Below are 22,582 nucleotides of genomic sequence, written 5' to 3'. Positions count from 1 at the left end.
CTTTAAAGGGAGATGCTGAGGGACCAGCCAGGTGTGAAGCACAGCCCCCTCCAGAATTCCCCAGCGAGGGGCTGGGGGCGTGGTCAGGGAGCCCTGCCTAGAATTCCCCCAGGGAGGGGTTGGGGGCGTGGTCAGGGAGCCCTGCCTAGAATTCCCCCAGGGAGGGGCTGGGGGCGTGGTCAGGGGGTAAAAGAAGGAGTTTTCCTCTGACCTCCACATGCACAGAGGCAACACAACACACATTGTGTACATTCATGCAACAACAGGAAAACCCATCTCAAAGGAAAAAAATTGCCAGCTATGCATTGTGAGCCTGCTTTCTGTGTGGTTTCCTGCTATCTTGAATTATTTGGACCCTTGGTGGTTGAACAGGCTGTTATCAAAGCTTGTCACCAGGCCATCGTTCAGGGTGGGAGTCGGACAGAAACAACAAGGAGCCACCCACAGTATGGAGAGGACCACTTTATTCTAGGCTTGTATGGAGGTGGGAGTGAGGCAGGTGGACCCCTCCCTGGGTTGCTGTGTGGGCTGCTGGGATTCAGCATGGTGGCCAAGTCTTGCAGTGAGAGATACATTCAGTCAAGCCTTGAGGGCTGGTCCTGGGTTTTTCCAGAGCTGGGCATTGGATGTGGTAACTTCTGGAAAGACCCAAGGGTTTCAGGGAAGGGCCAAGAGGCTCAAAGCTGGAGCTGGGGACAGTCACATCTTGCTACACCCTCCATGATATGGCAGAGAGGGGCCCACAGGAGCCACACGACAGATGAAGTTTTGCTACAGGATAGGCTGCCACTGAAGAGAGAAAGGTCCCTGTTGCCACCTTCCAGGCACCACAGATGCCAGGGTGGAAGCCACATGTGAGTTCATCACTGGATTCCAGGATGGGCCCAACACTGTTCTCAGGAGGGCGGCCATTAGAAACCAGTTAAAAGTTGGGCTGGCTTGCACTTGGGAGGCAGAGGCAGGCGGATCTCTATGAGCTGGAGGCTAGCCTGGTCTACAAAATAATTTCCAGGACAGCCAGGGATACACAGTGAGAGCCTGTCTCAAAAACACCAACAAAACAAAACAAAAAACAACAAAGAAAAACAAAACCAAAAAATCAAAAAATGTTTCTGAATGGACTGGGTTTGGTGTCTTACATCTTTAACTGAGCAGTAGGGATGCAGAGGCAGGAGGATCTCTGTGAGTTCCAGACCAGTTTCAAAACCCAAACCAACAATGTAAAAACAGAGACACAGCAGAGCCGCTCTGTGTGTGCATCTGTGCAGCTGCCTGCTGGGCTGGACTGCAGCTGCCTGGTTCTCCCTCTCAGCCCCCTGCACCCCATGTCTGCCACCAAGGCTCCTTCAGGGGTGTGGGGGGGTCACACCTGTGTACTCACACTCAGGCAGCCAACACCTCCCTGTGTTACCATTTCTGTTTCGTGTTTTGTTTTTGTTTGAGGGTCTCACTGTGTAGCCCTGGCTGCCCTGGACTTGCTCTGTAGATCAGGCTGGACTCGAACTCACAGATTCACCTGCCTCTGTCTCCTGAGCAGTAGGATTGAAGGTGGCTGCCACCCTGCCTGGCTCCTTCACAGTTTTTAAGACAATCTTGTTCTGGGACCCTGGTTGGCCTGATGCCCATTGTGGAGGTCAGGGTTGCAGCCATCCTCCTGCAGCTGCCTGCAGAGTTCTGGGATCACAGGTGTGTACATTCTGACAGGCAAAGGCTCCTCAGAACACCCAATCCTGGGAGTCCTGGGGTGCCAGAGAGGGTGGCACTCAGAAAAGCCCCACAATTCCTCGGCAGGGCTGGGCAGGGCAGGGCATGGCACATTAGCACATCTCTGGAGGTACGCTGGCCGGCTGCCTATGTGGTCACTCACACAATGTGGCTGTAAACAGAGACCAGGCCGGCACGTGTAAGGGGAAGGGACAAGGGGTGGTTAGCAATGTCTCCAGACCCCGCCTCCTGCCAGAGGCCATGGTACAAACACAGTGTAAACCCAGGGGCTGAAAGCACAGTGTCCAGAATTCAAGTTCAGCCCCTGGCTGCTGGCAAGGGGACCGGTTAGAGTCCAAGAGCTCACAGTCACCACGAGAGGGCGGAAGCCATGGCCTCGTTGCTCCTCGGACGATGGCATGAGGGTGGAATGCTCCTGAGAAACTGCAGCACAGAGCTGTCTCCTCGAGTCTCCGCAGCCAGGAGGGGCCCTCAGTGACACATCCGCGATGTCATCTCCTTCTGTAGAGACAGGCATCAGGAAACAGGAGGCACGAGGCAAAGGCCTCGCATAACCCAAGACATGGCAGACACTGAACGGCGGGCACAGGTGGGGAGCCCTGTCATGGTCAGACAGCCTGTGCCACTGATTTGGGTGATGTGCTGTGATGTCCTGGGTCACGGGCCGACACTACTTAGTAGGAAGGTCAGCAGTGGGAAGTGGACACACTTCTGTCTGTAGGAGCCAGGAGCGGTGGCACATCTGTCATGGCATTGCTCAGGAGGAGGGGCAGGGGGATCATGAGTTCTAGGCCAGCCTAGGCTTCATGAGATTCTGTCTTAAAACAACTACAAAAGCAGCCCACGGGGCTGACACGATGACTCAGGGGATAAGGGTGAGTGTGGCCAAACCTGACTACCCAGGTTCAAACCCCAGGTCCGTAGAATGGAGACTTGCAAGTTTTCCTGTGGCCTGCAACCTTCAGGCGCATGCCATGTCGGCCATGTTCACACATAGAAATATACAGCCCAGAGAAACAAAATGTAATACAACTGAAAGTTAAAAAGAAAGGGCACAAGGCAGGAGCGACGGCTCAGCAGGTCTGAGTAGAGCTGCTCTGAAGCAGACCAAGTGCAGACATGCAAGGAACACCCTACAGAAAATAAAATTAAACAAGCCAAGCCATGTCTTTAGTCCCAGCGCTAGGAGGAAGAGGAAGGCAGATCTGAGTTCAAAGCCAGCCCAGTCTACAAAGTCAGTTCCAGGACAGCCAGGGCTACATGGAGAAACCCTGGCCTTACAAAACAAACAAAGAGGCAAGTAAGTTTTTTGTTTTTTGTTTTTAAAGAAAGAAAAGGAAAAAAAGAAGGACAAACATTTTAAGCAGATGGCGCAGACCTATGACCCAAGCCTTGGAGTCTGAGGCAGGAGGATCACCTCAGGTTCCCAGCTCGTATAAACTATGTGGTGAACCATAGGCCAGTCTAGGTCACAGAATGGAAAAGGATAAAATCAGAAAAAATCCATCCAGCCATCAGTCAGTCAGCCAGCCACCGCGTGTTCTCTAGGAGGTGGAGCCCAGGCCGTCTGCTGTCTGGAAACTCGGGGATGCTCAGAGGTGCAGGCCAGTGCCCCCGCCCCCCAGTCGGCTCTGTGCCCTCTGTGAGTCACACAGATGAGATAGCCAACATGGCCCTAGAACATCCAGGACTTTTGTGTCTGGAGGGCGGGCGTGCTGGGCAGGCTATGTGAAGATGCCCGCCATTAGTACCTGACCCTTACTAACACGGGGAGCAGAGAGCCTGTGGGTACCAGGCCCTGTGCCCTCTCACACAGGTAAGGCCAACTAGAGCCATGACACTCTGTCTCCCCACCTGTGTGACCCAATGCTGAGGACACCCTCTGGCTGAGGACACCCTCGATCCCACCCAGGCAGGAGGCAGGAGCCCCATCCCCAGCTCACCAGGGGCTCCAGCTCTTTGGGGTCAATGAGGCTGAACTCGGTGACGAAGTAGTAGAAGTGCTTATAGCAGGTGTTCACGTGCGCCTCGGAGCCCATCTGTGCGATGCGGTCGAAATGGTGGATGTACACGTGCACGAACACGCGGAAGAGCCGCGACAGGATCTTGCGCACTGCCTGCAGGAAGGTCTTGGGAAACGGTGTGCCTGGAGGTGGGCCGAGGAAGGAGACCCGTGAGAACCAGTCGGCCTGAGCTGCACACCCCACCTTGGCCTTGCAGCCTGGCCTGGGATATGCTCCGTTTTGAGTCGCAGAGGGGAGAATGGATGAGGCTCAGAGAGCTCAGGCGCATGCTCAAGGTCACACAGCTTCCTGCTGATCCAAGCACCACTCCCCACGGAGTGAGCCGGCCTTTGCCTGGGGAGCCTTCCTCTGGGGTGAGCCGCACCCATTCTGAGCACCTTGCTTTGCCTTTTCCAAAGCCCCAGGGAAGTCCTCCAGGCCCGGCAGCTGTCACCCTGTTACTGTCCCACTCCTGGGGTTCAATACAGTCCTGAGGACACCAACCGCACAGCATGTAAATATATGACTTTGTGTGTGTCCCAGTACACAGGGACAGCCAAGGCAGCCAGTGTCACTTGATATCCTCGGGGGCTGGAGCTCTAGAAGGGTAGGTTTGCAGGCTAAGCCCATGGGTCTCCACCCCTTTGGAAGCCACATATCAGATATCTCACATATATTATGATTCACACCCCAGAAAATGACAGTTATGAAGGAAGGAGCCACAAAAGTACTCTGTGGTTGAGGCAGCACCAGGGTCACAGCCTTAGGAAGGTTGAGAACCACTGAGCTAGAAAGGTCGCTATGCCATGGTCCCCAAAGTCCACACCATGTCCTCTCCAGTGGCAGAAGGGAGTCTATAGCTGGGCTCGAGGTGAGGCCCTTCAGCTGGGGTCAGCTGGGGGAGGTGGGAGGGTGTCAGGCAGGAGGTTAGGGATGTGCTGTTATCTCAGAGAATGGAGGAAGGGGCCTGGAGCCTCTCCACACTGGGACAGGCGAGACACATGCCTCTGCAGTCACAGGCTGGGAGTCTGCTGCTACTGCCTCAACTGTAGGAGGCTCAGGGAGGCCAAGGGATGCTGGCCTTTGTACACTCACTCTCTCTCTCTCTCTCTCTCCCTCCCTCCCTCCCCCCTCCCTCCCTCTCTCTGCTTCCTTCCTTCTTCCCTCCCTCCCTCCCTCCCTTCCTTCCTTCCTTCTTTTTGTTTTGATTCCAAGCCAGGGTCTCGCTGTGTAGCTCTTTCTGTTTTGGATCTCACTCTGTAGACCAGGCTGGTCTTGAACTCAGAGATCCGCCTGCCTCTCTGAGTGCTGGCATCAAAGGTGCACACCTCCCACCCCCCTCCCCTGTTCTGTGTTCTTGACTGGACCCACCCTAAACCCCGGCCACACCTTCGGTGGCAGGCCACATAAGGGCATGGAAGGAGGAAGCTTTTGCATTTGCCTGCTTGTCCTCACGCTCGCTGGTGTCAGAACCTACTTCTTTGGGATTCGGACATATGCTGAAGACCAGCTAAGGCATCTAGCCTCCTGGACTCTTGGCCGTTCTGTCAGGACGTGGCCCTTGCGGGACTCTGCTTCATTCTCACTAAGTTTCAGTCAGTTCTGTTCCTCCAGTGAGCCTGCTGAGTCTTGGTCCTGCCCAAGGCCCGACTTACACTACACACTTTAGAGTATGAATAAAAGTTAGGTGTGGTGGCAATGCCTTTAATTACAGCATGCTGGATGGATGGAGGGGCAGGTTGATCTCTGAGGATTTGAGGCCAGCCTGGTCTACATAACAAGTTGAGACTAGCCAGAGCTACAGTGACACCATGTTTCAACAACTAAGTAACTAAGTAACTCCAAAACGAATGCTAAAATGTGAATAAAAAACCAGGTGTGGAACAGCTGTGTTATCTCAGCACTTGTGAGTCTGAGGCAGGAGGTCAGGAGTTCAAGACCAGCCTCAGCTACATACCACGTTCAAGGTCAATTTTGACTAAGAAAGTACTTGTCGGGGTTGGGGATTTAGCTCAGTGGTAGAGCGCTTGCCTAGGAAGCGCAAGGCCCTGGGTTCGGTCCCCAGCTCCGAAAAAAAAAGAACCAAAAAAAAAAAAAAGAAAGAAAAGAAAGTACTTGTCAAAATACAGAAAATAGGGCCCAGCGGGATGGTCCAGTTGGTAACATGCTGATGTTGTAAACACGATGGACAGTGGGGTCCCCAGAACGTGCATAAAATGCTGGGTGTGGTGACACGCACCTATAATCTTAGAATGGGAAGTGTAACAAAAGGAACCAAGCAGCTCGAGAGACACTTTTCCCAGGAGCAGAGGGTTTCTCTGATGCAACCCAAGGGGATCCTCTGATTCCTGAGTGCACATGTACCAAGTACCTACACATACCCATGCATGCATGAGCCCCCCAACCCCCGCCACACACTAAAAATCATCATGCGGTCCAGTGGTGGTGGCGCCTCCTTTAATCCCGGGCAGAAGCAGGAAGATCTCTGTGAGTTCTGGTCAACACAGAGAAACCCTGTCTCAAAAACCAAAAATAACACACACACACACACACACACACACACACACACACACACACACAGCAGACACACACACAGCACACACACACACATGCACGCACACACACAGACACACAGCAGACAGACACACACACACACGCATGCGCATGCACACACATACACGCACGCACAGCAGACACACACACACGCACTCACACACACACAAACTCACAGCCACGGAGCCCATCTGGCCCTTTCTGCTCAGTGTGTGCTCAGCAGACATGGGGTCCTGGGGTAGCTGAGGCCCTCCTTGCTGTGAGTGGGCAGGGGTGCGGCCCCGACTCACCAACATTAGTGGGGAAAAGGTCCTCGTTGTTGATTTGCACCTCGATCCAGTCCATAAGCAGGTCCATGTAGCGGGGTGCGGACAGCGCTGTGGGCTTCCGGTAGCGCTGCTCGTCCTGCCAGCGGTACTCGTACTTGGGGCCCCCGGACATGACCGGACACGACTGCTCGGTACAGCCATCGCTGATGGTACCGTAGATGAGGTTGACGCGGTTGAAGAAGTCCACCACGTGCACGGCCACCCAGTCGTTGAGATCCTCGCCCGGCGGCAGCTGCACAGCCAGCCGCAGGTCCAGCCCCGCGTTCAGAGATGCCTGCGCGCGCTTGTGTAGCTCGAAGCGCTGCGTGCCAGGCTCGAACTTGCGTTTGGGCCTGAATGTCTTGTCCTTGTTGAACACTTGTTTCAGGAATGGGTTTGACATCTTAGTGGCACTTGATTCTCAGAACAGGAGCAGAGAGAGAACCTGTGCTGTGGGTCCCCAGGAGCCGGAAAGAGAAAAGGACAGCATTAGTGCTGGGCTCAGGCACAGACCTGTCATCTCAGCAATCAGGAAGCTGAGGCAAGAGGATCGCCCCAAAGCCCAACGAGCCTGGGTTGTAGGGCACAGGGACTTTCCTGAGCTGTTCTAGAAACAAACGTCACACTCGCAGACTTCTAGCAGGAAACACCAAAAGAGGCAGGGTCCTAGGAGCCACGTGACCACGTCACACAAAGTGATGGCCTCAGAGGTGCCTGTCTCCTCCTGACATGGACCAAGCACTGCTCTGACTGCTGCTTCAGGACACTTGGGGGAGCACATGGGGATGGCAGCGGGAAATGCCCGGGGCCCAGCACCTCAGGATGTGACTCATGTGAGCAGAGGTTCGGTACAGACAGAGGCTGCCCAGGACCAGCTGGACAGCCCTACCTTCCATAATTAAGTCTTTTCTCCCGAGAGCTGGGAACAGAACCTAGACTTCAGCCAAGTCAGTGGACCTGCCCTCTGCCAGGGAGGACCCACAGCACCCTGCTCCCTGAGATGGGTTAGGCCGTATAGGAAAGGCAACTGGAGTTGAACCTTGGGGTGGAGCCAAGGGTGCTTGGGAAACTGTAGAGACAGTGCAGACAGAAGGGGAAGTTGGGATGGGGAGTGGCATGTGGTGTGGGCTAGCTCCTCCCACATAGGCAGCCCCACTTCACTCATGATAACAACTTGTGTGTCTTCTTTACAGACAGGGTCTCATGTAGCCCAGGCTGGCCTCCCAACTCACTATGCAGCGGAGGAAGGCCTCGAGTCTCCCACCCTCTTGCCGACCCATCATGAGTGCTAGGACACCAAGTACCACGACGCACAGTTAACCCTCACAACATTCCCGTCAATCCTCAGCACACCCACTTTTTTCTTACATTGTTTGTGGCCACCATGATGTGCCTGCAGGGCCCCTCAAGGAGAGTGGACAGAACTGAAGTCACGCTTGTACCCAGCGCTATGATATCCCTGACTACAGAGCTCAGTGTGGGCCCAGGGTCCATAGGAGGGCAAGAGGGAGACACAGGGCCTGGGTACCCACATGCTGGCTACAGCACCTGCATAGCAGGGAGAGCCCGACAGACAGCTACTGTGGTGGGGACGGATGGAAAGGGACACAGTATGGAGCTAAGTGACGGGAAATGTCGATGCCAGGGCTGGGGAAGGACATCGTAGTTCATAGGGTGATGGAATGTTCTAGAATTAGAAGCAGTAACTGCACAACTTAGCCAGAACTCAATACCGTGATATGTGTCCTAGGCCTGTGGGTGGGTACACTGGAGACAAGAAGCAGAGATTGCTTCCCTGGGGCTCATGCTGTGCCAGCTCCTCCATTCTGAATCTGACTTCGGAGGCAGCACCACTCTGGGAAAAAAATCTAGGAAGTAAGATGGTTTATTTAAGCAGGTGCAGCTCAGGCCCGAGTGGAGGGAGGACTAGGATCCTTGGCCATAGACCTATTTCCAGGCCAGCCCTGGCTGCGTGAGACCCTGCCAGAAAAACAAGAACTTCCTATATGGCACAACCTCTGATCACAGCACACTGTGATCTCTGTGAGTTCAAAGCCAGCCTGGTCTACAGAGTGAGACCACAAAACCAATAAAAATAAATGGAGGCTGACAACTGTATGACAGTGAGCCCATGTGGGGGTCACCGTGGACACCAGTCAAGGTAGGTAGGGTACCCCAGATGCAGGAGCCCACAGACCAACTTCCTCACAGCATGTCCACCACACCTCACTGCCATTTCACATCTGAGCAGTGCTTCACAGCCTTTTGAGGAAATGCTACCTCTATTCCAGACAGTTCTCCGGAGCCCCAGCCTGCTCTCAGCCACAGTGGCCACTGGCAGGTGCTTCATGCAGGGTGTGCAGGAAGTGTGCTTGGCCTCCCTCCCACCCTCTGTACACTGGCTATCACTCAGCTCTGACAGCCAACCATCCCCACCATGACCAGGGTCTCCTGGAGAGGTGGCACAGCAGCAATCCTCTGCTCCAAGGACCCTCCACGTGGGAAACTGGGCTTTGGCTGGTTTCTCCTTGCTTCAGCCCCATGTCCCTGACCCCTTAGACAGGCAGATCAGCCTGGGGCCTCCCCAAGAGGCGATCACTTAAGACAAGCCGCCAGTTTTCCCTTTTATCTTTCTGAGACAGGGCCTTGAGTAGCCCAGGCTGGCCTTTATACCTGGTCGTCTGTCTCTTGTCCCCCACACAGAGCCTTGGTGCCCAGCAGTCAGGGCGGAGCTGCGCCCACATAGTCTCACCAGACTGCTCCCTGCTCCGCACACTTGCGGGCAAGCTTCAGTTTACTACAATGGTGGCTGCTGCTGGGGCAGGGTTCCTCTTGAGCTGGCCCCTAGGTTCTGCCTGGCTTGAGCTGAGCCAGCTACCACCTACTGGTGGCTGTCCATCTGCCTCAGGGATTTCCTGGGGACAATTCTGGGGATTCCCTCCAATGCTGTCACCAAGCTGTGTCAAGCAGGAGCTAGGGCCACCATGGGGAGGTGTCAAGGGTCCCTTGGAACTTCACAGCTCTGTCTGCCTCTATGTGATACCAGCTCTGGAGCTGGCCACAAGGGACTACAGGAAGGAATGGCCCCTCAGCTGGGTCTCACCCCGCCAATGGGTGATGCCTCCAGGGGCCCGGACTAACAAGGTTCTGGAAGTGCCTCTCATTTGTCTGGTTCTCAGGCTTTATTTGAGACACTGTCTGACATTTGGCTCTGAGTCCTCCTGCTTCAGCCTCCCACAGGCTGGGCTGACGTCACCCTGGCAGCCTGCTGTGGGTCTTTCCCTCATTTTCCGATGGTGTCCTGCACTCCCACCAAGACTTCTGGAAGCAGAAGTGGCAGAAGACGTTCTGTAGTCCCCTCACACACCTATGTCCTCTTAGGAAGTGGGAGGGTTTTTGTTTTTAAGGGGAAGCAAATATTTCCTTTTCTTTCTTTAGACTGTGTTTCTCTATCCTGGAACTCCCTCTATAGACCAGGCTGGCCTTGAACTCGGGGACCCACCTGCCTCTGCCTCGAGTGCTGGGATTAAAGTGTGGGCCACTACTGCAGGTACAAATATTTTCTACAAACTATGGAGATGGGTAGAGAGAGTCCCTATCAAAATCAACTGCCCCTTGTCAGAAATAACATTCTCTAGCACAGACCTAGGTGGGCGGCAGCCTGTCACCCTCCTCCCCGCAAAACCCCTGGTCACCGTCTGGGCGCCTCCTCTCAGGTCCTCTAGTGGACTTCCAACAGCGGCTCAGAACTGGATGCCAGCACCTCAGGGTCCTCTTCTCGGGACTATGACATTGACAGACACTTAGAACCTTCTAGAAGGACGTGAGGTAAGCTGACACTGCTCTTCTACTTCAGCACCTACAGCTCCTCTTCCTCCCCTTCTGAAATCAGAGCTCTAAGTAATAAGGACCTGACCCCTCCCTCCCAGGCCAGGGTGTAGGGCTCAGAAGCCCAGGGTCAACACTTCCTTCCGGAGGTTTCCACATCCGTTGCCTTGGGGACAGGGCCTGAGCTGGTTCCATGTGCTTGCTCTGTGGCAGGGCAGCCCCAAACCTGACCAAAGTGAGGCCTCAAGGCCACCTCCACATGGAAAGGGTCATTGGAAGTGGCCTGGGGATAGTGCCTGAATCTCAGGGTTCATACCCAGCACACCAAGAAGACAAAACAAAGCTGAAGTGAGGCCTCTGCACACTAGCTCTGTTGTGATTCCGGTCGCTGCTGACACTGTTTCTGAACCCTTATTGGGGTGAGGCCACATCCTGGGGCCTTCAAGGGGGACCTGACAGTTACCATTTTCTACAGGGCAGTAGGCACAGATCTATTTTGCAGATGAAGAAACTAGGGCGGTCTCAAAGTGTAGCCCAGGCTAGAATAGAACTTTATAGCTTCCTTAGTGTTTATTGTTTACAATGGTGTACATTCTGGTTTTCTGATCTAAACACAGAAAGGAAAAAAAAAAAACTATCATCAGATAATCAAAGGGAAGGGTGGAGCCCTGCCTAGAATCCCCCAGTGAGGGGGCTGGGGCGTGGCCAGGGTGCTGTTTGACTGGTTGGAGTTCAAGGGTTCCCTCTGCCAGCCCCGCTTTGGAAGGGAAAAGGAGGAGTTGGAGTCTGCCGTAGGATGGTCTTCAGAAAAGGGAAATGGGTCCTCTGTGGGACTCAACTGCACAGAATCCTCCTGCTCTAACAGTTTCTGCCTTTTGTGGTTAGGGCATCTGAAGCAGGGTATTCTGAGAAAGCCAGGCCTGCTCCCGGCTGCTGGCGGTTCCTGAGGACTTCACTGAAACCACACTTTCAGAGTGGAGGAATTTTCACCGCATGCCCAGCCAGGCCCAAGTATTTCCCTGGGGCACTACAGCGATGACCCATACGGACTTTTTTTTTTTTTTTCTTTCGGGAGCTGGGGACCGAACCCAGGGCCTTGCGCTTGCTACCACTGAGCTAAATCCCCAACCCCCCCCCCCCCACCACGGACTTTTTAGATGGGGGTCCTACAGGGAGTTCGTTTGTGAGCTGGGCCACCCCACCGCTGAAAAGCATGAGGTCACGTACTGAGGGTCAGAACTGCTCTCTGTTCTGCTTTAGTTTCTAGATGGTGCCTCGTGATCTTCCTGCCCCTCCCTCAAGCGCTAGGACTAGGACTTGCCTCACCATGCCTGGCTTCCGAGAGATGAATAACTGGGTCTTATGGGTTTCAACTTGGAGGGGAGGTTGGAGGGAGGAGTCAGGGAGCCGGCTCTGTGCCTGAGAATCCACACGGAGGAAGAAGAGACTAGACTCTTCCCTCCTTTAACCTCCTCCCTCACAAGGTAAATAATAAAAGGTAAATGCGAACTTCTTTAAGGTTCAAATAAAAACCCCTCAGCACTGCACCACAGGAGGACAGTGGCCCGGTCATACTCAGATGCCCCCCTGCTGTGAGGCCACAGGCTGAACAGGCCCTTCCCCCAGGAAGCCCACAAGGAAGGCAGTGTCTGACACCCAGAATGAGCCCTAAGGACAGCTGCAAACTCATGAAGTGATCAACTCTGTGACTGAGAGCCAGCCCACCCCACACTCACTCTGCCTTGCTGCAAACTGAACTCTCCAGTTAAGGCGGTGCTTGGGAAGCTGAGGCAGGAGGACTGCACATTCAAGGTAAGCCTGGGTCACAGAATGAGTTCATGGCAGTCACAGTAACTCATTTAGGCTCTGCTTCAGTTACAGTGAACTTTCTTTTGCCTATGTGTAGTACGCAGGAGGCCGAGAGCTCCGAGCCAAGCTGGACCCCACAAGAAGACATTGTCTCTTTAAAAAATGACTACAAGCAAGGCTGTGCAATGAGGCCAAGGCTGCAGAAGACTCCAGTCTGTGGGAACCCTCGGTCGGACAGACTGAGAGAGCCAGTCCTACATGCCCTGTGTCATCTACACACAAGCAATTGGAGCACAAGCATACACAAACATGTACCCAAAAGTAAATAATGTTAGGTTTTTTTTTTTTCTTTTTCTTTTTTGACAGGGTTTCTCTGTGTGAGCTGTCTTAGAACTCACTCTGCAGACCAGGCTGGCCTTGAACTCACAGAGATCCCCTGCCTCTGCCTCTGAGTGCTAGGATTAAAGGCGAGTGCCACAATGCTGGGACATAAAATACAAACTTTAAATTAAAAAGTAAGCCCCCTGGCATTGGGCAGAGACACCGTGTTGGCATTGCTTTACGTCAGTCAGGGCAGACAGATAGTCCTCTGTTCATCCGAGTGCCAAGTCCCGCTTGGTGGCCAAAGCTGTCTTATGCCAACTCAAATCAAGGCAGCACAGTGCAAAAGGAGGAAGACAGAGACCTGCAGACTTCCATGCCACCCACAGAGCTGCCCTCCAGAGCACGGCACTAGAGCGGTAGACGGCCACTCACTATGACACAGATGAAGGATGTCGCCCAGGGGACCGCCATCAGCGTAGCCCACCTGCAGCGGGGACCACCACAATGCGTCATACGTGGTGGGCAGAGGGGGAGAGAGAGTGGAGCAGCTTGAGCATTGTGGAGAGAGATTAACCTACAGACTGAGGTGGAGAGGCCACACGGAGTGTGTGCAGTGGCAGGGGTCCGTGTCAATCCATGGCTCATGCTCCCACTGGAGAACGTGGGGCAGCTGCTGAGGATCACGTGGATGTGCAGGGGCTGTGCAAAACTGGCCCCGGCTCTCACCAGAGGCAAGACTCAGTAGAGTGTTGGCAAAGCGGGCCCTGAGCCTAGCGCAGACAGCACAGTGGAGCTGGCCCTGCTGCCCCTCTGCCAGGAGGTGGCACAGGCACAGAGGTGATGCCCACCTCACCCCTCACCACCTGTGGCAGGTGGGAAAGCTACTCACAGGGTTGTCAGCTCTGGAGAGCTGGCCCTGCCCCTCACCACTGCAGCACTCCAGAGAGTGGGTCCTGCCCCCTCCCCCTGACCTGGCCCTGCCCTCTACTGCCATGAGGTGGTGTGGGTGCAGGGGTGGGGAGGAGGAGCAGTGGGTTGGTGGAGCGCTGGCTCTGGGGTCATGAGAGCAGGATGACTAACCAACCCTGGACTGAGAGCACCTGGCGGACTGGGCCCTGCACCTTGCCTGCGAGGCACAGTGGAGCTGGGAAGCAGCCTAGTGGAGACCGCTTCCTCCGAGGCCCTTTGTTCCCTCCCTGGCAGCAACAAGGACAAACGCCACTGACCAAAGGACAAAGGCCACTGACCAAAGGACAAAGGCCACTGACCAACACATTGAATCTCTGGTGTCACACTTAAGAAATAACTGTTGCTGGGGTTGGAGAGACCAGTGACCATGAACACATGGCCTTCCTGCAAGGACTGGGCTTCGGGGTCAGTTCTCAGCCCCCACATGGCATGTCACAAGCCTCTGGAACTGCAGTCCCCTGGAGATCCGATGGCCTCCACACCAGTCATATACATATACACAGGCAAGCACTCCCACCCATAAGATAAAATAAGTACATCTCTGCTGGGGATTTAGCTCAGTGGTAGAGCACTTACCTAGGAAGCGCGAGGCCCTGGGTTCGGTCCCCAGCTCCGAAAAAAAAGAACCAAAAAAAAAAAGTACATCTCTGTTTCCACGGCCCTGTCTCAGCACTCACCCCACAGGCACACGGACGGGGTAAAGCGCTGCGGAGTGCGCGTGCACACACACACTGAACAAAGGCCTTAGGAGAAGGACCAGAAGGAGGAGGAGGAGGAGGAGGAGGAGGAAGAGGAGGAGGAGGAAGAAGAAGAAGAAGGAAGAAGAGGAAGAAGAAGAAGAAGAGGAAGAAGAAGAAGAAGAAGAAGAAGAAGAAGAAGAAGAAGAAGAAGAAGAAGAAGAAGAAAAGAAGCAGCAGCAGCAGCAGCAACAGCAGCAGCAGAAGAGGGGGCTGGAGAGATGGCTCAGTGGTTAAGAGCACTGACTACTCTTCCAGAGGTCCTGAGTTCAATTCCCAGCAACCACATGGTGGCTCACAACCATCTGTAATGGGATCTGATGCCCTCTTCTGGTGTATCTGAAGACAGCTACAGTGTACTTATATAGAATAAATGAATAAATCTTTAAAAAAGGGCTGGAGAGATGGCTCAGCGGCTAAGAGCACCCGACTACTCTTCCAGAGGTCCTGAGTTCAATTCCCAGCAACCACATGGTGGCTCACAACCATCTGTAAAGAGATCCGATGCCCTCTTCTGGTGTATCTGAAGACAGCTACAGTGTACTTATATATAATAAATGAATAAATCTTTAAAAAAAAAAATCTTTAAAAAAAAAAAAGAAGCAGAAGAAGGAGGAGAAGAAGAAGACGATGACGACGACAACACTGACAGCTGGGCAGTGGTGAAAAATCAAAAAAGTAAAAAGCAAAAAGAGGTGGTGCACCTGGGAGGTAGAGGCAGACAGATCTCTGTGAGCTTGAGTCTAGCCTGGTCTACGTAGCAAGCTCCAGCTCCAGGACAGTTGAGAGACCTTTCCTAAACCTCTCCCCCAAAAGAAGGGAAATAAGTTATGGTTTGAATATGCTTGGCCCAGGGAATGGCACTATTAGGAGGTGTGACCCTCCTAATTGGAGTGGGTGTGTCACTGTGGGCGTGGGCTATAAGACCCTCACCCTAGCTGCCTGGAAGCCAGTCTTCCACTAGCAGCCTCAGATGAAGCTGTAGAACTCTCAGCTCCTCCTGCACCAGGCCTGCCTGGATGCTGCCATGTTCCCACCTTGATGACAATGGACAGAACCTCTGAACTGTAAGTCAGCCCTGATTAAACGTTGTCATTTGTAAGACTTGCCTTGGTCATGGGGTCTGTTCACAGCAGTACAACACTAAGACAAATTTCCACATGTTTGCCTGATGGAATAAATGTCATGGAAGCCTCTAGAACTGTATGAGAGCCAAATTTTCTGGCAGCCTCATGAAAGAGCAGAAGTGCACAATGATACTCAGATCTTTGCTAACTTACGGTGTGTTTCTATCCGAGTGAGCCCAGTACAACTGGATCTATCCACCCCTGCAGGTCTAGTTCATGGGAGGCTGCAGCAGGAGAAGCTCTTGACACTGTCCTGGGCTGCTGAGAGAACGACACGCCAGCTGGGCGGTGTACACAGCATGATTCTGTCTAACACAAATGAAAAGCAAGAGCAGGAGCCAGAGCTGTGCATCCAAGCACTGCTGGGTTCAGGTCCCTGCACTCACCTGGCAGCTCACAAATACAAGTGGCAGGGAGCCCGACACCTGCCCTCTTCTGACTTTCTGAGGCTCCTGTAGGCAAGCGGCACACACACACACACACACACACACACACACACACACACACACACACACACACTAAAAACTACGTTTATTGGCTGGGGATTTAGCTCAGTGGTAGAGCGCTTGCCTAGGAAGCGCAAGGCCCTGGGTTCGGTCCCCAGCTCCGAAAAAAAGAACCAAAAAAAAAAAAAAAAAAAAAACTACGTTTATCCTAGGTTGAAAGGCATGCATCCCTAGAACCTGAAGAGCACCCCACCAGCCAGCCTCACAGCACCCTGCAGGGTGGTCCTGGTCTCAGGTGACACAAGTTGGGGAGAGGGGCTCTGCTCATTCCATGTCTCTGGTCCCAGACAGATAAAACTCAGTTCAAACATAGGTTTCTATTATTTCACTCCACCTTGAGGGAGTGCTTACCCCCCCCCCGCCCCCCATACTGGGGAGGAATCCAGGCCCATACATATGTTCTGCTGCTGAGCCCCTCACTGGGGCACTCTAGGCAGGGACTCCACCCTTGACCACACCGCCAGACCTTTGCTCTTTACACTGTAGCTGTTTTCATGCACATCAGAAGCGGGCATCAGATCCCATTACAGATGGTTGTGAGCCACCATGTGGTTGCTGGGATTTGAACTCGGGACCTCTGGGAGAGCAGTCAGTGCTCCTAACCACTGAGCCATCTTTCCAGCCCCCATTTGTTCTTGTTGAGGTGAGATTTCACTAAGTGTCCCAGGCTGCCCTTGAACTTAAATGGCACCGGAGTGGATCAAGATGGAGAAACAACAGACATCAAGAAGCCCAGGGGTGGGACTCTCCCCGCCTTGTCACCTCGGTAGTTCCGAGTACAGGAAAGGGGCGGTTAAAACCTGGTTTCCGGAAGTTCTCAGAGCTGTGTCTCAGGTTATCTGCTCCTGCCTTTGTCCACGGTTAAGTTTGTGGTCTCTAGCATCCTGCTGCTTGGAGCTCGCACCTCTCCGAAGCCCCATCACTTCCAGAGCTAGTCCTGCTTCCTCCATGCTTCCTCCATGCTGAAGGGAGTGCTGGGTGACCTGAGAGACCTTATTGTCCTCTGCAGGGAAAACACTGTCTGGTGTCCCCTGCTACTCCCACCCGCTCCTCCCTGAGCTCCCAACTCTCATAATCGTAGCAAATCAGAAGCCAAAGTTATGAGAATATAGGCGGGCTCTGGAATAAGCAAAAGGGACCTTTGTCCAGCCTTAACCACTACACCAACCTCTGCTTTGACCGTAGGTACTTATGGAGCCTAGGGAAGAGGTGGAGGGAGGAGGAGGGAAGGAAAAAAGCAAAGGTGCTGGTGCAGGCCTTTAATCTCAGCGTTCAGAAGGCAGAGACAGGCTGATCTATCTGAGTTCCAAGACAGTCTGGGCTAAATAAAAGAAAAAAAAAGAAAGAAAAAAAGAAGAAAGAAAGAAAGAAAAGAAAAAGAAACTGCGGCCAAAGTTCACTTTCTGTGATCCGTTTTTGAGTCTCCCCTATCTAACCTTTTCAATTACTTTTTTAGGGGAGGCCGGGGAGTGCTAAGGGGGCAGAAATGGGGATAGAACCCAGGGCTTTCTGTACACAAGGCAAATGCTTCACTCCGTAGCAACAGCCCAGACCCTCAATGAATTTTTATCAGAGACGTGATCGTTTCAAACAAATGAATCAGGCAGGAGATGGGATGGAGGATCCGATCCAGCAGCTGAAGGGTACCTTGTGCTATCAGGACCTCAAATATTAAACATGCTTGCAATCCATGAGGCTCCCTTTCTCCCTCCTTTTGACAGATCCCGGTTCCCAGCGCCCACTTTGGGCTCCGTCGCTGGACACTGTCATCCTGAGGGATGAAGTCCCGCCGCCCGCCTTGGCCCTCCGAGGACCCACCTGGCCGTCCGGATCCGACTCCCGCCTCGCCGAGTCTCCGGCCGCGCCCGCAGAGGGACACGCCTGCGGAGGGACACGCCGCACGCCCCGCCCAGGCCGCGCCCGCCAGCCGGATTTATTTCCCTTAAAGGGAAGGGGCCCGGATGGAGGCGTGGCGCCCGAGCTCCGAGGATTCCCGTATGAAAGGCGGGCACTGACGGTAGACCCCGCAGCACTCGGCGCCCCTGGAGACCAGAACGGACGCTGCTCAATGGCTGGAGTGCTGCGGTTGAGGGGCGGGACGAGCCCTCCCTCGATGGCTCCGGAACTAGCGCCAGTCCATGGCGCATGCGTGAGGTGCTGTGGATGGGGTGGAGCCTGGAGGCAGACTGGCGTTACCGGTTGCCAATTGTAACAGGAGTTGGGCCAAACCTGGGGAGGAGCCAGATTTAGGTGCAGAGCCAGACCAGGAACAGAAGTCGAGTGGGTGTGGTGACAGGCTAGCCAGGGGGCGGAGCCATCCGTGGGGCGGGACCAGGCCTGTAGGCGGAACAAGGCCTGAGACTGGAGTCTAATTGGGGCGGGGCTAGGCAGGGGCGGGACCAGAGTTGGAAGCAAGACCATGCCCTGAGCCGGGATGGCGCGGCCTGTCCACAGCGCGCGCCGTTGGTTGGTGCGGCGTGACGGGGCGTGGCGCGGGAGGCGCAGTCCGTTGGTGCGCGGCTGGAGGGCGCGGCGCTGGTGGCGCCAATGTTTGGGCACGGCCGGATGGGCCAGGCCATGGCCCTACTGCTGTTCCTGGGCATGACAGCGGCGCTGGCCTGGGGCTGCCTGCAGTGCGACCCCAACTTCTCGGAGAAGTTCTCCTTCTACCGTCACCACGTGAACCTCAAGTCCTGGTGGGTGGGTGACATCCCCGTGTCGGGGGTGTTGCTCTCCGAGTGGAGCCACAACACGATGAAGGAGCTCCATTTGGCCATCCCCGCCGAGATCAGTGAGCGGTAGAGCCCATCCCAGGGTCAGAAGAGCAGCAGGGGCCCGGGCAAAGCCACTCATTTGCTTCCTTTTCCTCCTGCCCTCAGCCCGGAAGAAGCTACATCAAGTAGCAGAAGCCGTGTATCAGAGGATGGACCAACTGTACCAGGGGAAGATGTACTTCCCAGGTAAAGAGTGAAATTGAGGTGGGGCCGGTGCGAGCTGCTAGGCACCTGAGTTTGACCACTCTGCTGTGTGACTCCACATCAGGATATTTCCCCAATGAGCTGCGGGCCATCTTCCGGGAGCAAGTGCGCCTCATCCAGAATGCCATCATAGAGAGTGAGCAGCGGGCTCCACAGAGGGGACAATGCTCGTGGCCGCTGGCACATCAGGGCCGGGGGCACGGAAAACAGGGCTCAGGAAGGAGTGGCTCTGCAGGAGGCCCTTTTGCATCAATGGTGGCCAGCTTGCCCATCACCCCCTTATTTCTGTCAGACTCGCCTCTGGTGGCACCTGGGAACATTGTAACCACCCTTCCCTCAGGTCAGCCCCATCTTTCACTGGGGCCTCCCTGTGGAACTCATGTATGTAGCACATGCCTGTAATCCCAGCACTCAGAAATGAGGGAAAAAGGCAAGAAGATTGCCACAAGTCACAAAGCAGCCTAGACTACTTTCTCTGTGCCAGGGTATCCTGGGCTACAAAAACAGAAGTGGGGCTGAGGTCTTAAGCTCTGGGCCTTGTCAGAAGGCACTGTCCTGTTATGTCCTCCCCTCCCTAGGCCGCATCGACTGTCAGCGTCACTGTGGTAAGTGAACTATGGTCCAGGCTGAGGGCCACAGGGGCAGTGGCCCAGGCTGGGGAAGCCCAGGGGAGCCTGGGGCTGCCTCTCATGTATTGCAGGCATCTTCCAATATGAGACCATCTCCTGCAGCAACTGCACAGACTCACATGTTGTCTGCTTCGGCTACTACTGCAAGTATGGCTCACCCAGCCATCCCACTGCCCCCGGGGGCCTGCCTGGGCCTTGGGGATATCCCACCACCAAGCCTTGTGTTCTCCCTGCCCCAGGTCATCACCACAGTGGGAGTCAGCTGTACAGGGCCTTCTGAAATACATGTGAGTGGGGCTTATTGGGTACCAGGATGTGGTGGGGGTACACTAAGGGAGGCCACGCGGTACTGACTCCAAACATACTGTCATTATAGAAACACCTGGCACAAGTAAGTTCCTGCTGGAATCCAAGTGCGTGGGTACACCTTATGGTGAGGGCTCGAAGCTGGCAGAGGCCCAGGAGGACCTTGCCCACACCCTTCAAGGCTCTCCAAGCTCAGCTGGAGGAAGGGAGCAAACCATCCTGGCTGAAGGGGCTTCATGAAACCTAGGCTACCCTGAGTTGGTGGCAGAGTTGGAGGGTCTAACTGGAGCCCCATTCTATTTCAGACAGGATGTAAAGATGAGGTAAGACCAGGCTTTCCGCTGGAGCGGGGGTGGGGGTGGGGGTTTAGGGGAGGAAGGAGTATGGGGAGTGGGAAGAGGTGAGGAGGGGGAGAGGGAGTGAGGAGGCATGTGGGTGGATGAGAGTGGGAGGGATGCTGGGCAGGGCTGTGTGCCTGAGGGCACACTGGCCATCTGTAGCCACACCTACCTATGTGGTCAATGCACTGCCTGAACCATGCTGTTCCTTCTCTGCTGCCTCACCTTGGACGTGCAGAACCACCCCAGCCTTGTGAGTGAGCTGGGGATAAGGCAACAAAGCAGCAGGTGGCCTGTGGAAAGCATAGGACTCGGAAGTCAAGTGGCCTCTGCCACAGTACCCCTAAACCCTATCAAGGCTGTCATTGTGGGTGTTGGGGAGGGTCCATGACCCACTAGCACACTTTAGCATTTAAGAGCAGGCAGGGACTGGGAATAGTAGTGCCTTCCTGTAATACCAGACTTCCAGGGGCCTGAGGCAGGAGGATCTTAGGGCTAGCTTAGGCCATATTAGTGGACCACGGGAGGCAGCCTAGGAAGGGAGGCTGGGGGACATGTGTAGACAATGGGCTTAGAGCACCTCCTCCTCATTCCCCAAAGCCTTTCACAGAACATAAGGTGTCTGGAACCTCAGCATCTGGTTAACCTGACCTTGGAAAATGCCTCTGAGTGTCTGACCCAGCACTGACAGTGGCTGCCAGCCCCAGCCTTGGCAGGGGCCAGAACTCAACTGCGCTGTGGCAGCCTATTCCTCTGGAGATGCTAGCAGCTGCCTGCTTCAGGTCACCTCTCCCACTCCCGTGGAGCCCAGGCTGGGCCTGGGCAGGGAGATGGACTTTGTGTAAGATAGTGGGGAACTCCCCAGGGCAGGCCCCTCTGAGATATTTTGAATAAAATGCCCTGACATTTCTCATGAAGAACAATTCTTTACTGACCTAGGAGCTCCGGCTGGGTCATTAATGTAGCTTGGTGGCATGTGTTTTGCTTGAACATGTGTGGGTGTAGAGGAGTCCCAGTCTCCTATCCAGGGAGAGAGGGACCAAAAAATCTCGCTGGTACCTGTAGCATCTCCCTTAGGGTCCAAGGACTCTAAATTTATTTGTCCTCTTGGGTGACTATGGGTAAGCTGGTAGAAGGGCTGTTCAGTTCTTATTGAGTAGAGATGTCAAGTATTCAATATGGCCTGGAGCAAGCCATGGAACAGATGACCTTGAACTTGTGACTGTCCTGCATTTACTTCCTCAGTGCTGGAATGACTGGTGTGCCAGCTGGGCCTTCCTGCACTGAGCCCCAGTCTGAAGGCCTTGAATTCTTCTAGGTTGACCTCGAATTCTCTCAGCCTCAGGACGGATCATGCAGTGAGGGTAAAAGGTTAGTGTGTGACCCAGATCAGAGAGATGGGGACCACAGTACAGAGAGCACCTAGCAGCAGGTGACCAGAGATAGGCTGGCTAGCTTGATTGGGAGTTGATGCAGGGAGACCCAGAGGCTCATTTTGTTTTGGTGTCCTCCACTTGGTTTCCTCGTCACCATGTGTCTGTCCCCTGGCCCCACAGACAAGTATCTCCCTGTACATACCCACAGTTCTTGCTCATAGGACAGATTGCAGGTTGTTTTAAACAAGGAGTACACAGCATGGCAGCATCCAGAGTCCCTCATTGTTCCAAAGGCCTGGGCCAGAGCAGTGTGACAGGGTGAAAGGGACACCGGGTGGGAGCTTCAGCTGTACTGTGTGACCAATCATCAACCACAAGCAACGGCCACAGTCTAGTTACTATGGCTGCAGAGGACTACCTCAGTGGGTCTTGGCCAGGGAGGCAGGATATCTCAAGCAGTGAGAGGGTACTGCAAGGCACGTGAAAGACAGCATGGCCTCAGATGGGGCATGGAATGAGGCCTTGGGCAAAAGCATTTTGGGACTTTAGATGCAGTTGAGAGCTTAGAGTCTACTTGAAAAGGAGTCTTCCCTTTTCCCCATCAACGCAAACTGGCAAAGAGCCACTGAGATGGGCGAGGGCCTTTTTCAACTCCAGCTCCCGTTCTCCCCGTCCCAGTTCCACAGAAGCAGTTAGAATGCTGGCTCCGGAAAGGGGGCTATGCAGTGAGAGCTCTTGCAGAGGACCCATGTTTCCCCATAGCTGTGAGCCACCTGGAGCTGCAGTTCCAGGGAACCCAGAGCCCTCTACTGGCACAAGGTGAATACATGGTAGGCATATTTTTCCCCAAGATAGGGCCTCTCTGGGTCACCCTGGCTGTCCTAGAACTCACTCTGTAGTCCAGGTTGACCTCCAATCCAGAGATCCACTTGCCTCCCTCTCCCAAGTGCTGGGATTAAAGGTGTACATCACCACAAATTGTGTAAAACGGGGGTAATGGTCAGAGTGTTTGTTGCACATGCCTAAGGACCTGAGTGAATTCTAGCATGGCGAGTGGACAGGAGAA

At 54.3% G+C, this 22,582-nt stretch overlaps 2 protein-coding genes and 1 long non-coding RNA gene across 11 annotated transcripts; 2 read left to right on the top strand and 1 right to left on the bottom strand.

The window, feature by feature from the left end:
- Nucleotides 1-447: 447 nt before the first annotated feature.
- Mob3a (MOB kinase activator 3A) lies at nt 448-17,847 on the bottom strand. Of its 4 annotated transcripts, none has more exons than XM_039079395.1 (4): nt 17,708-17,843; nt 6,572-7,034; nt 3,669-3,871; nt 448-2,226 (listed from the first exon to the last, which is right to left on the bottom strand). In XM_039079395.1, the coding sequence occupies exons 2-4, from the start codon at nt 6,990-6,992 to the stop codon at nt 2,197-2,199; spliced, it is 654 nt and encodes a 217-aa protein (XP_038935323.1). In that variant the 5' UTR covers nt 6,993-7,034; nt 17,708-17,843; the 3' UTR covers nt 448-2,196. The 4 variants fall into 4 exon arrangements, with proteins under 4 accessions (XP_038935323.1, XP_006241025.1, XP_063119813.1 ...); XM_006240963.5 differs by lacking the exon at nt 17,708-17,843 and adding an exon at nt 10,285-10,468 and having other exon boundaries at nt 6,572-7,039; NM_001108734.2 differs by having other exon boundaries at nt 450-2,226; nt 6,572-7,039; nt 17,708-17,731.
- On the top strand, nt 11,731-15,358 carry LOC120093774 (uncharacterized). Its single transcript, XR_005487458.2, has 2 exons — nt 11,731-12,229; nt 12,324-15,358. It is a non-coding gene; the product is annotated as an uncharacterized LOC120093774 (long non-coding RNA).
- Nucleotides 17,333-21,057, top strand: Izumo4 (IZUMO family member 4). Of its 6 annotated transcripts, XM_017595154.3 has the most exons (10): nt 18,437-18,680; nt 18,769-18,849; nt 18,932-19,003; nt 19,446-19,472; nt 19,568-19,643; nt 19,736-19,783; nt 19,873-19,887; nt 20,108-20,125; nt 20,379-20,393; nt 20,741-21,057. In XM_017595154.3, the coding sequence occupies exons 1-10, from the start codon at nt 18,437-18,439 to the stop codon at nt 20,826-20,828; spliced, it is 684 nt and encodes a 227-aa protein (XP_017450643.1). In that variant the 3' UTR covers nt 20,829-21,057. The 6 variants fall into 6 exon arrangements, 5 of the variants coding, with proteins under 5 accessions (XP_063120560.1, XP_063120562.1, XP_017450643.1 ...); XR_010053555.1 differs by lacking the exon at nt 20,379-20,393 and having other exon boundaries at nt 18,932-19,207; nt 19,873-20,125; XM_063264492.1 differs by lacking the exon at nt 18,437-18,680 and adding an exon at nt 17,903-18,043 and having other exon boundaries at nt 18,932-19,207; nt 19,873-21,057.
- The last annotated feature ends 1,525 nt before the right edge of the window (nt 21,058-22,582 follow it).

The sequence above is a fragment of the Rattus norvegicus genome, chromosome 7 (assembly GCF_036323735.1).
Source record: "Rattus norvegicus strain BN/NHsdMcwi chromosome 7, GRCr8, whole genome shotgun sequence".
Taxonomy (NCBI): domain Eukaryota; kingdom Metazoa; phylum Chordata; class Mammalia; order Rodentia; family Muridae; genus Rattus; species Rattus norvegicus.
The sequence above is the reverse complement of the archived record's forward strand: the minus strand, read 5'-3'. Positions and strand labels throughout refer to the sequence as shown.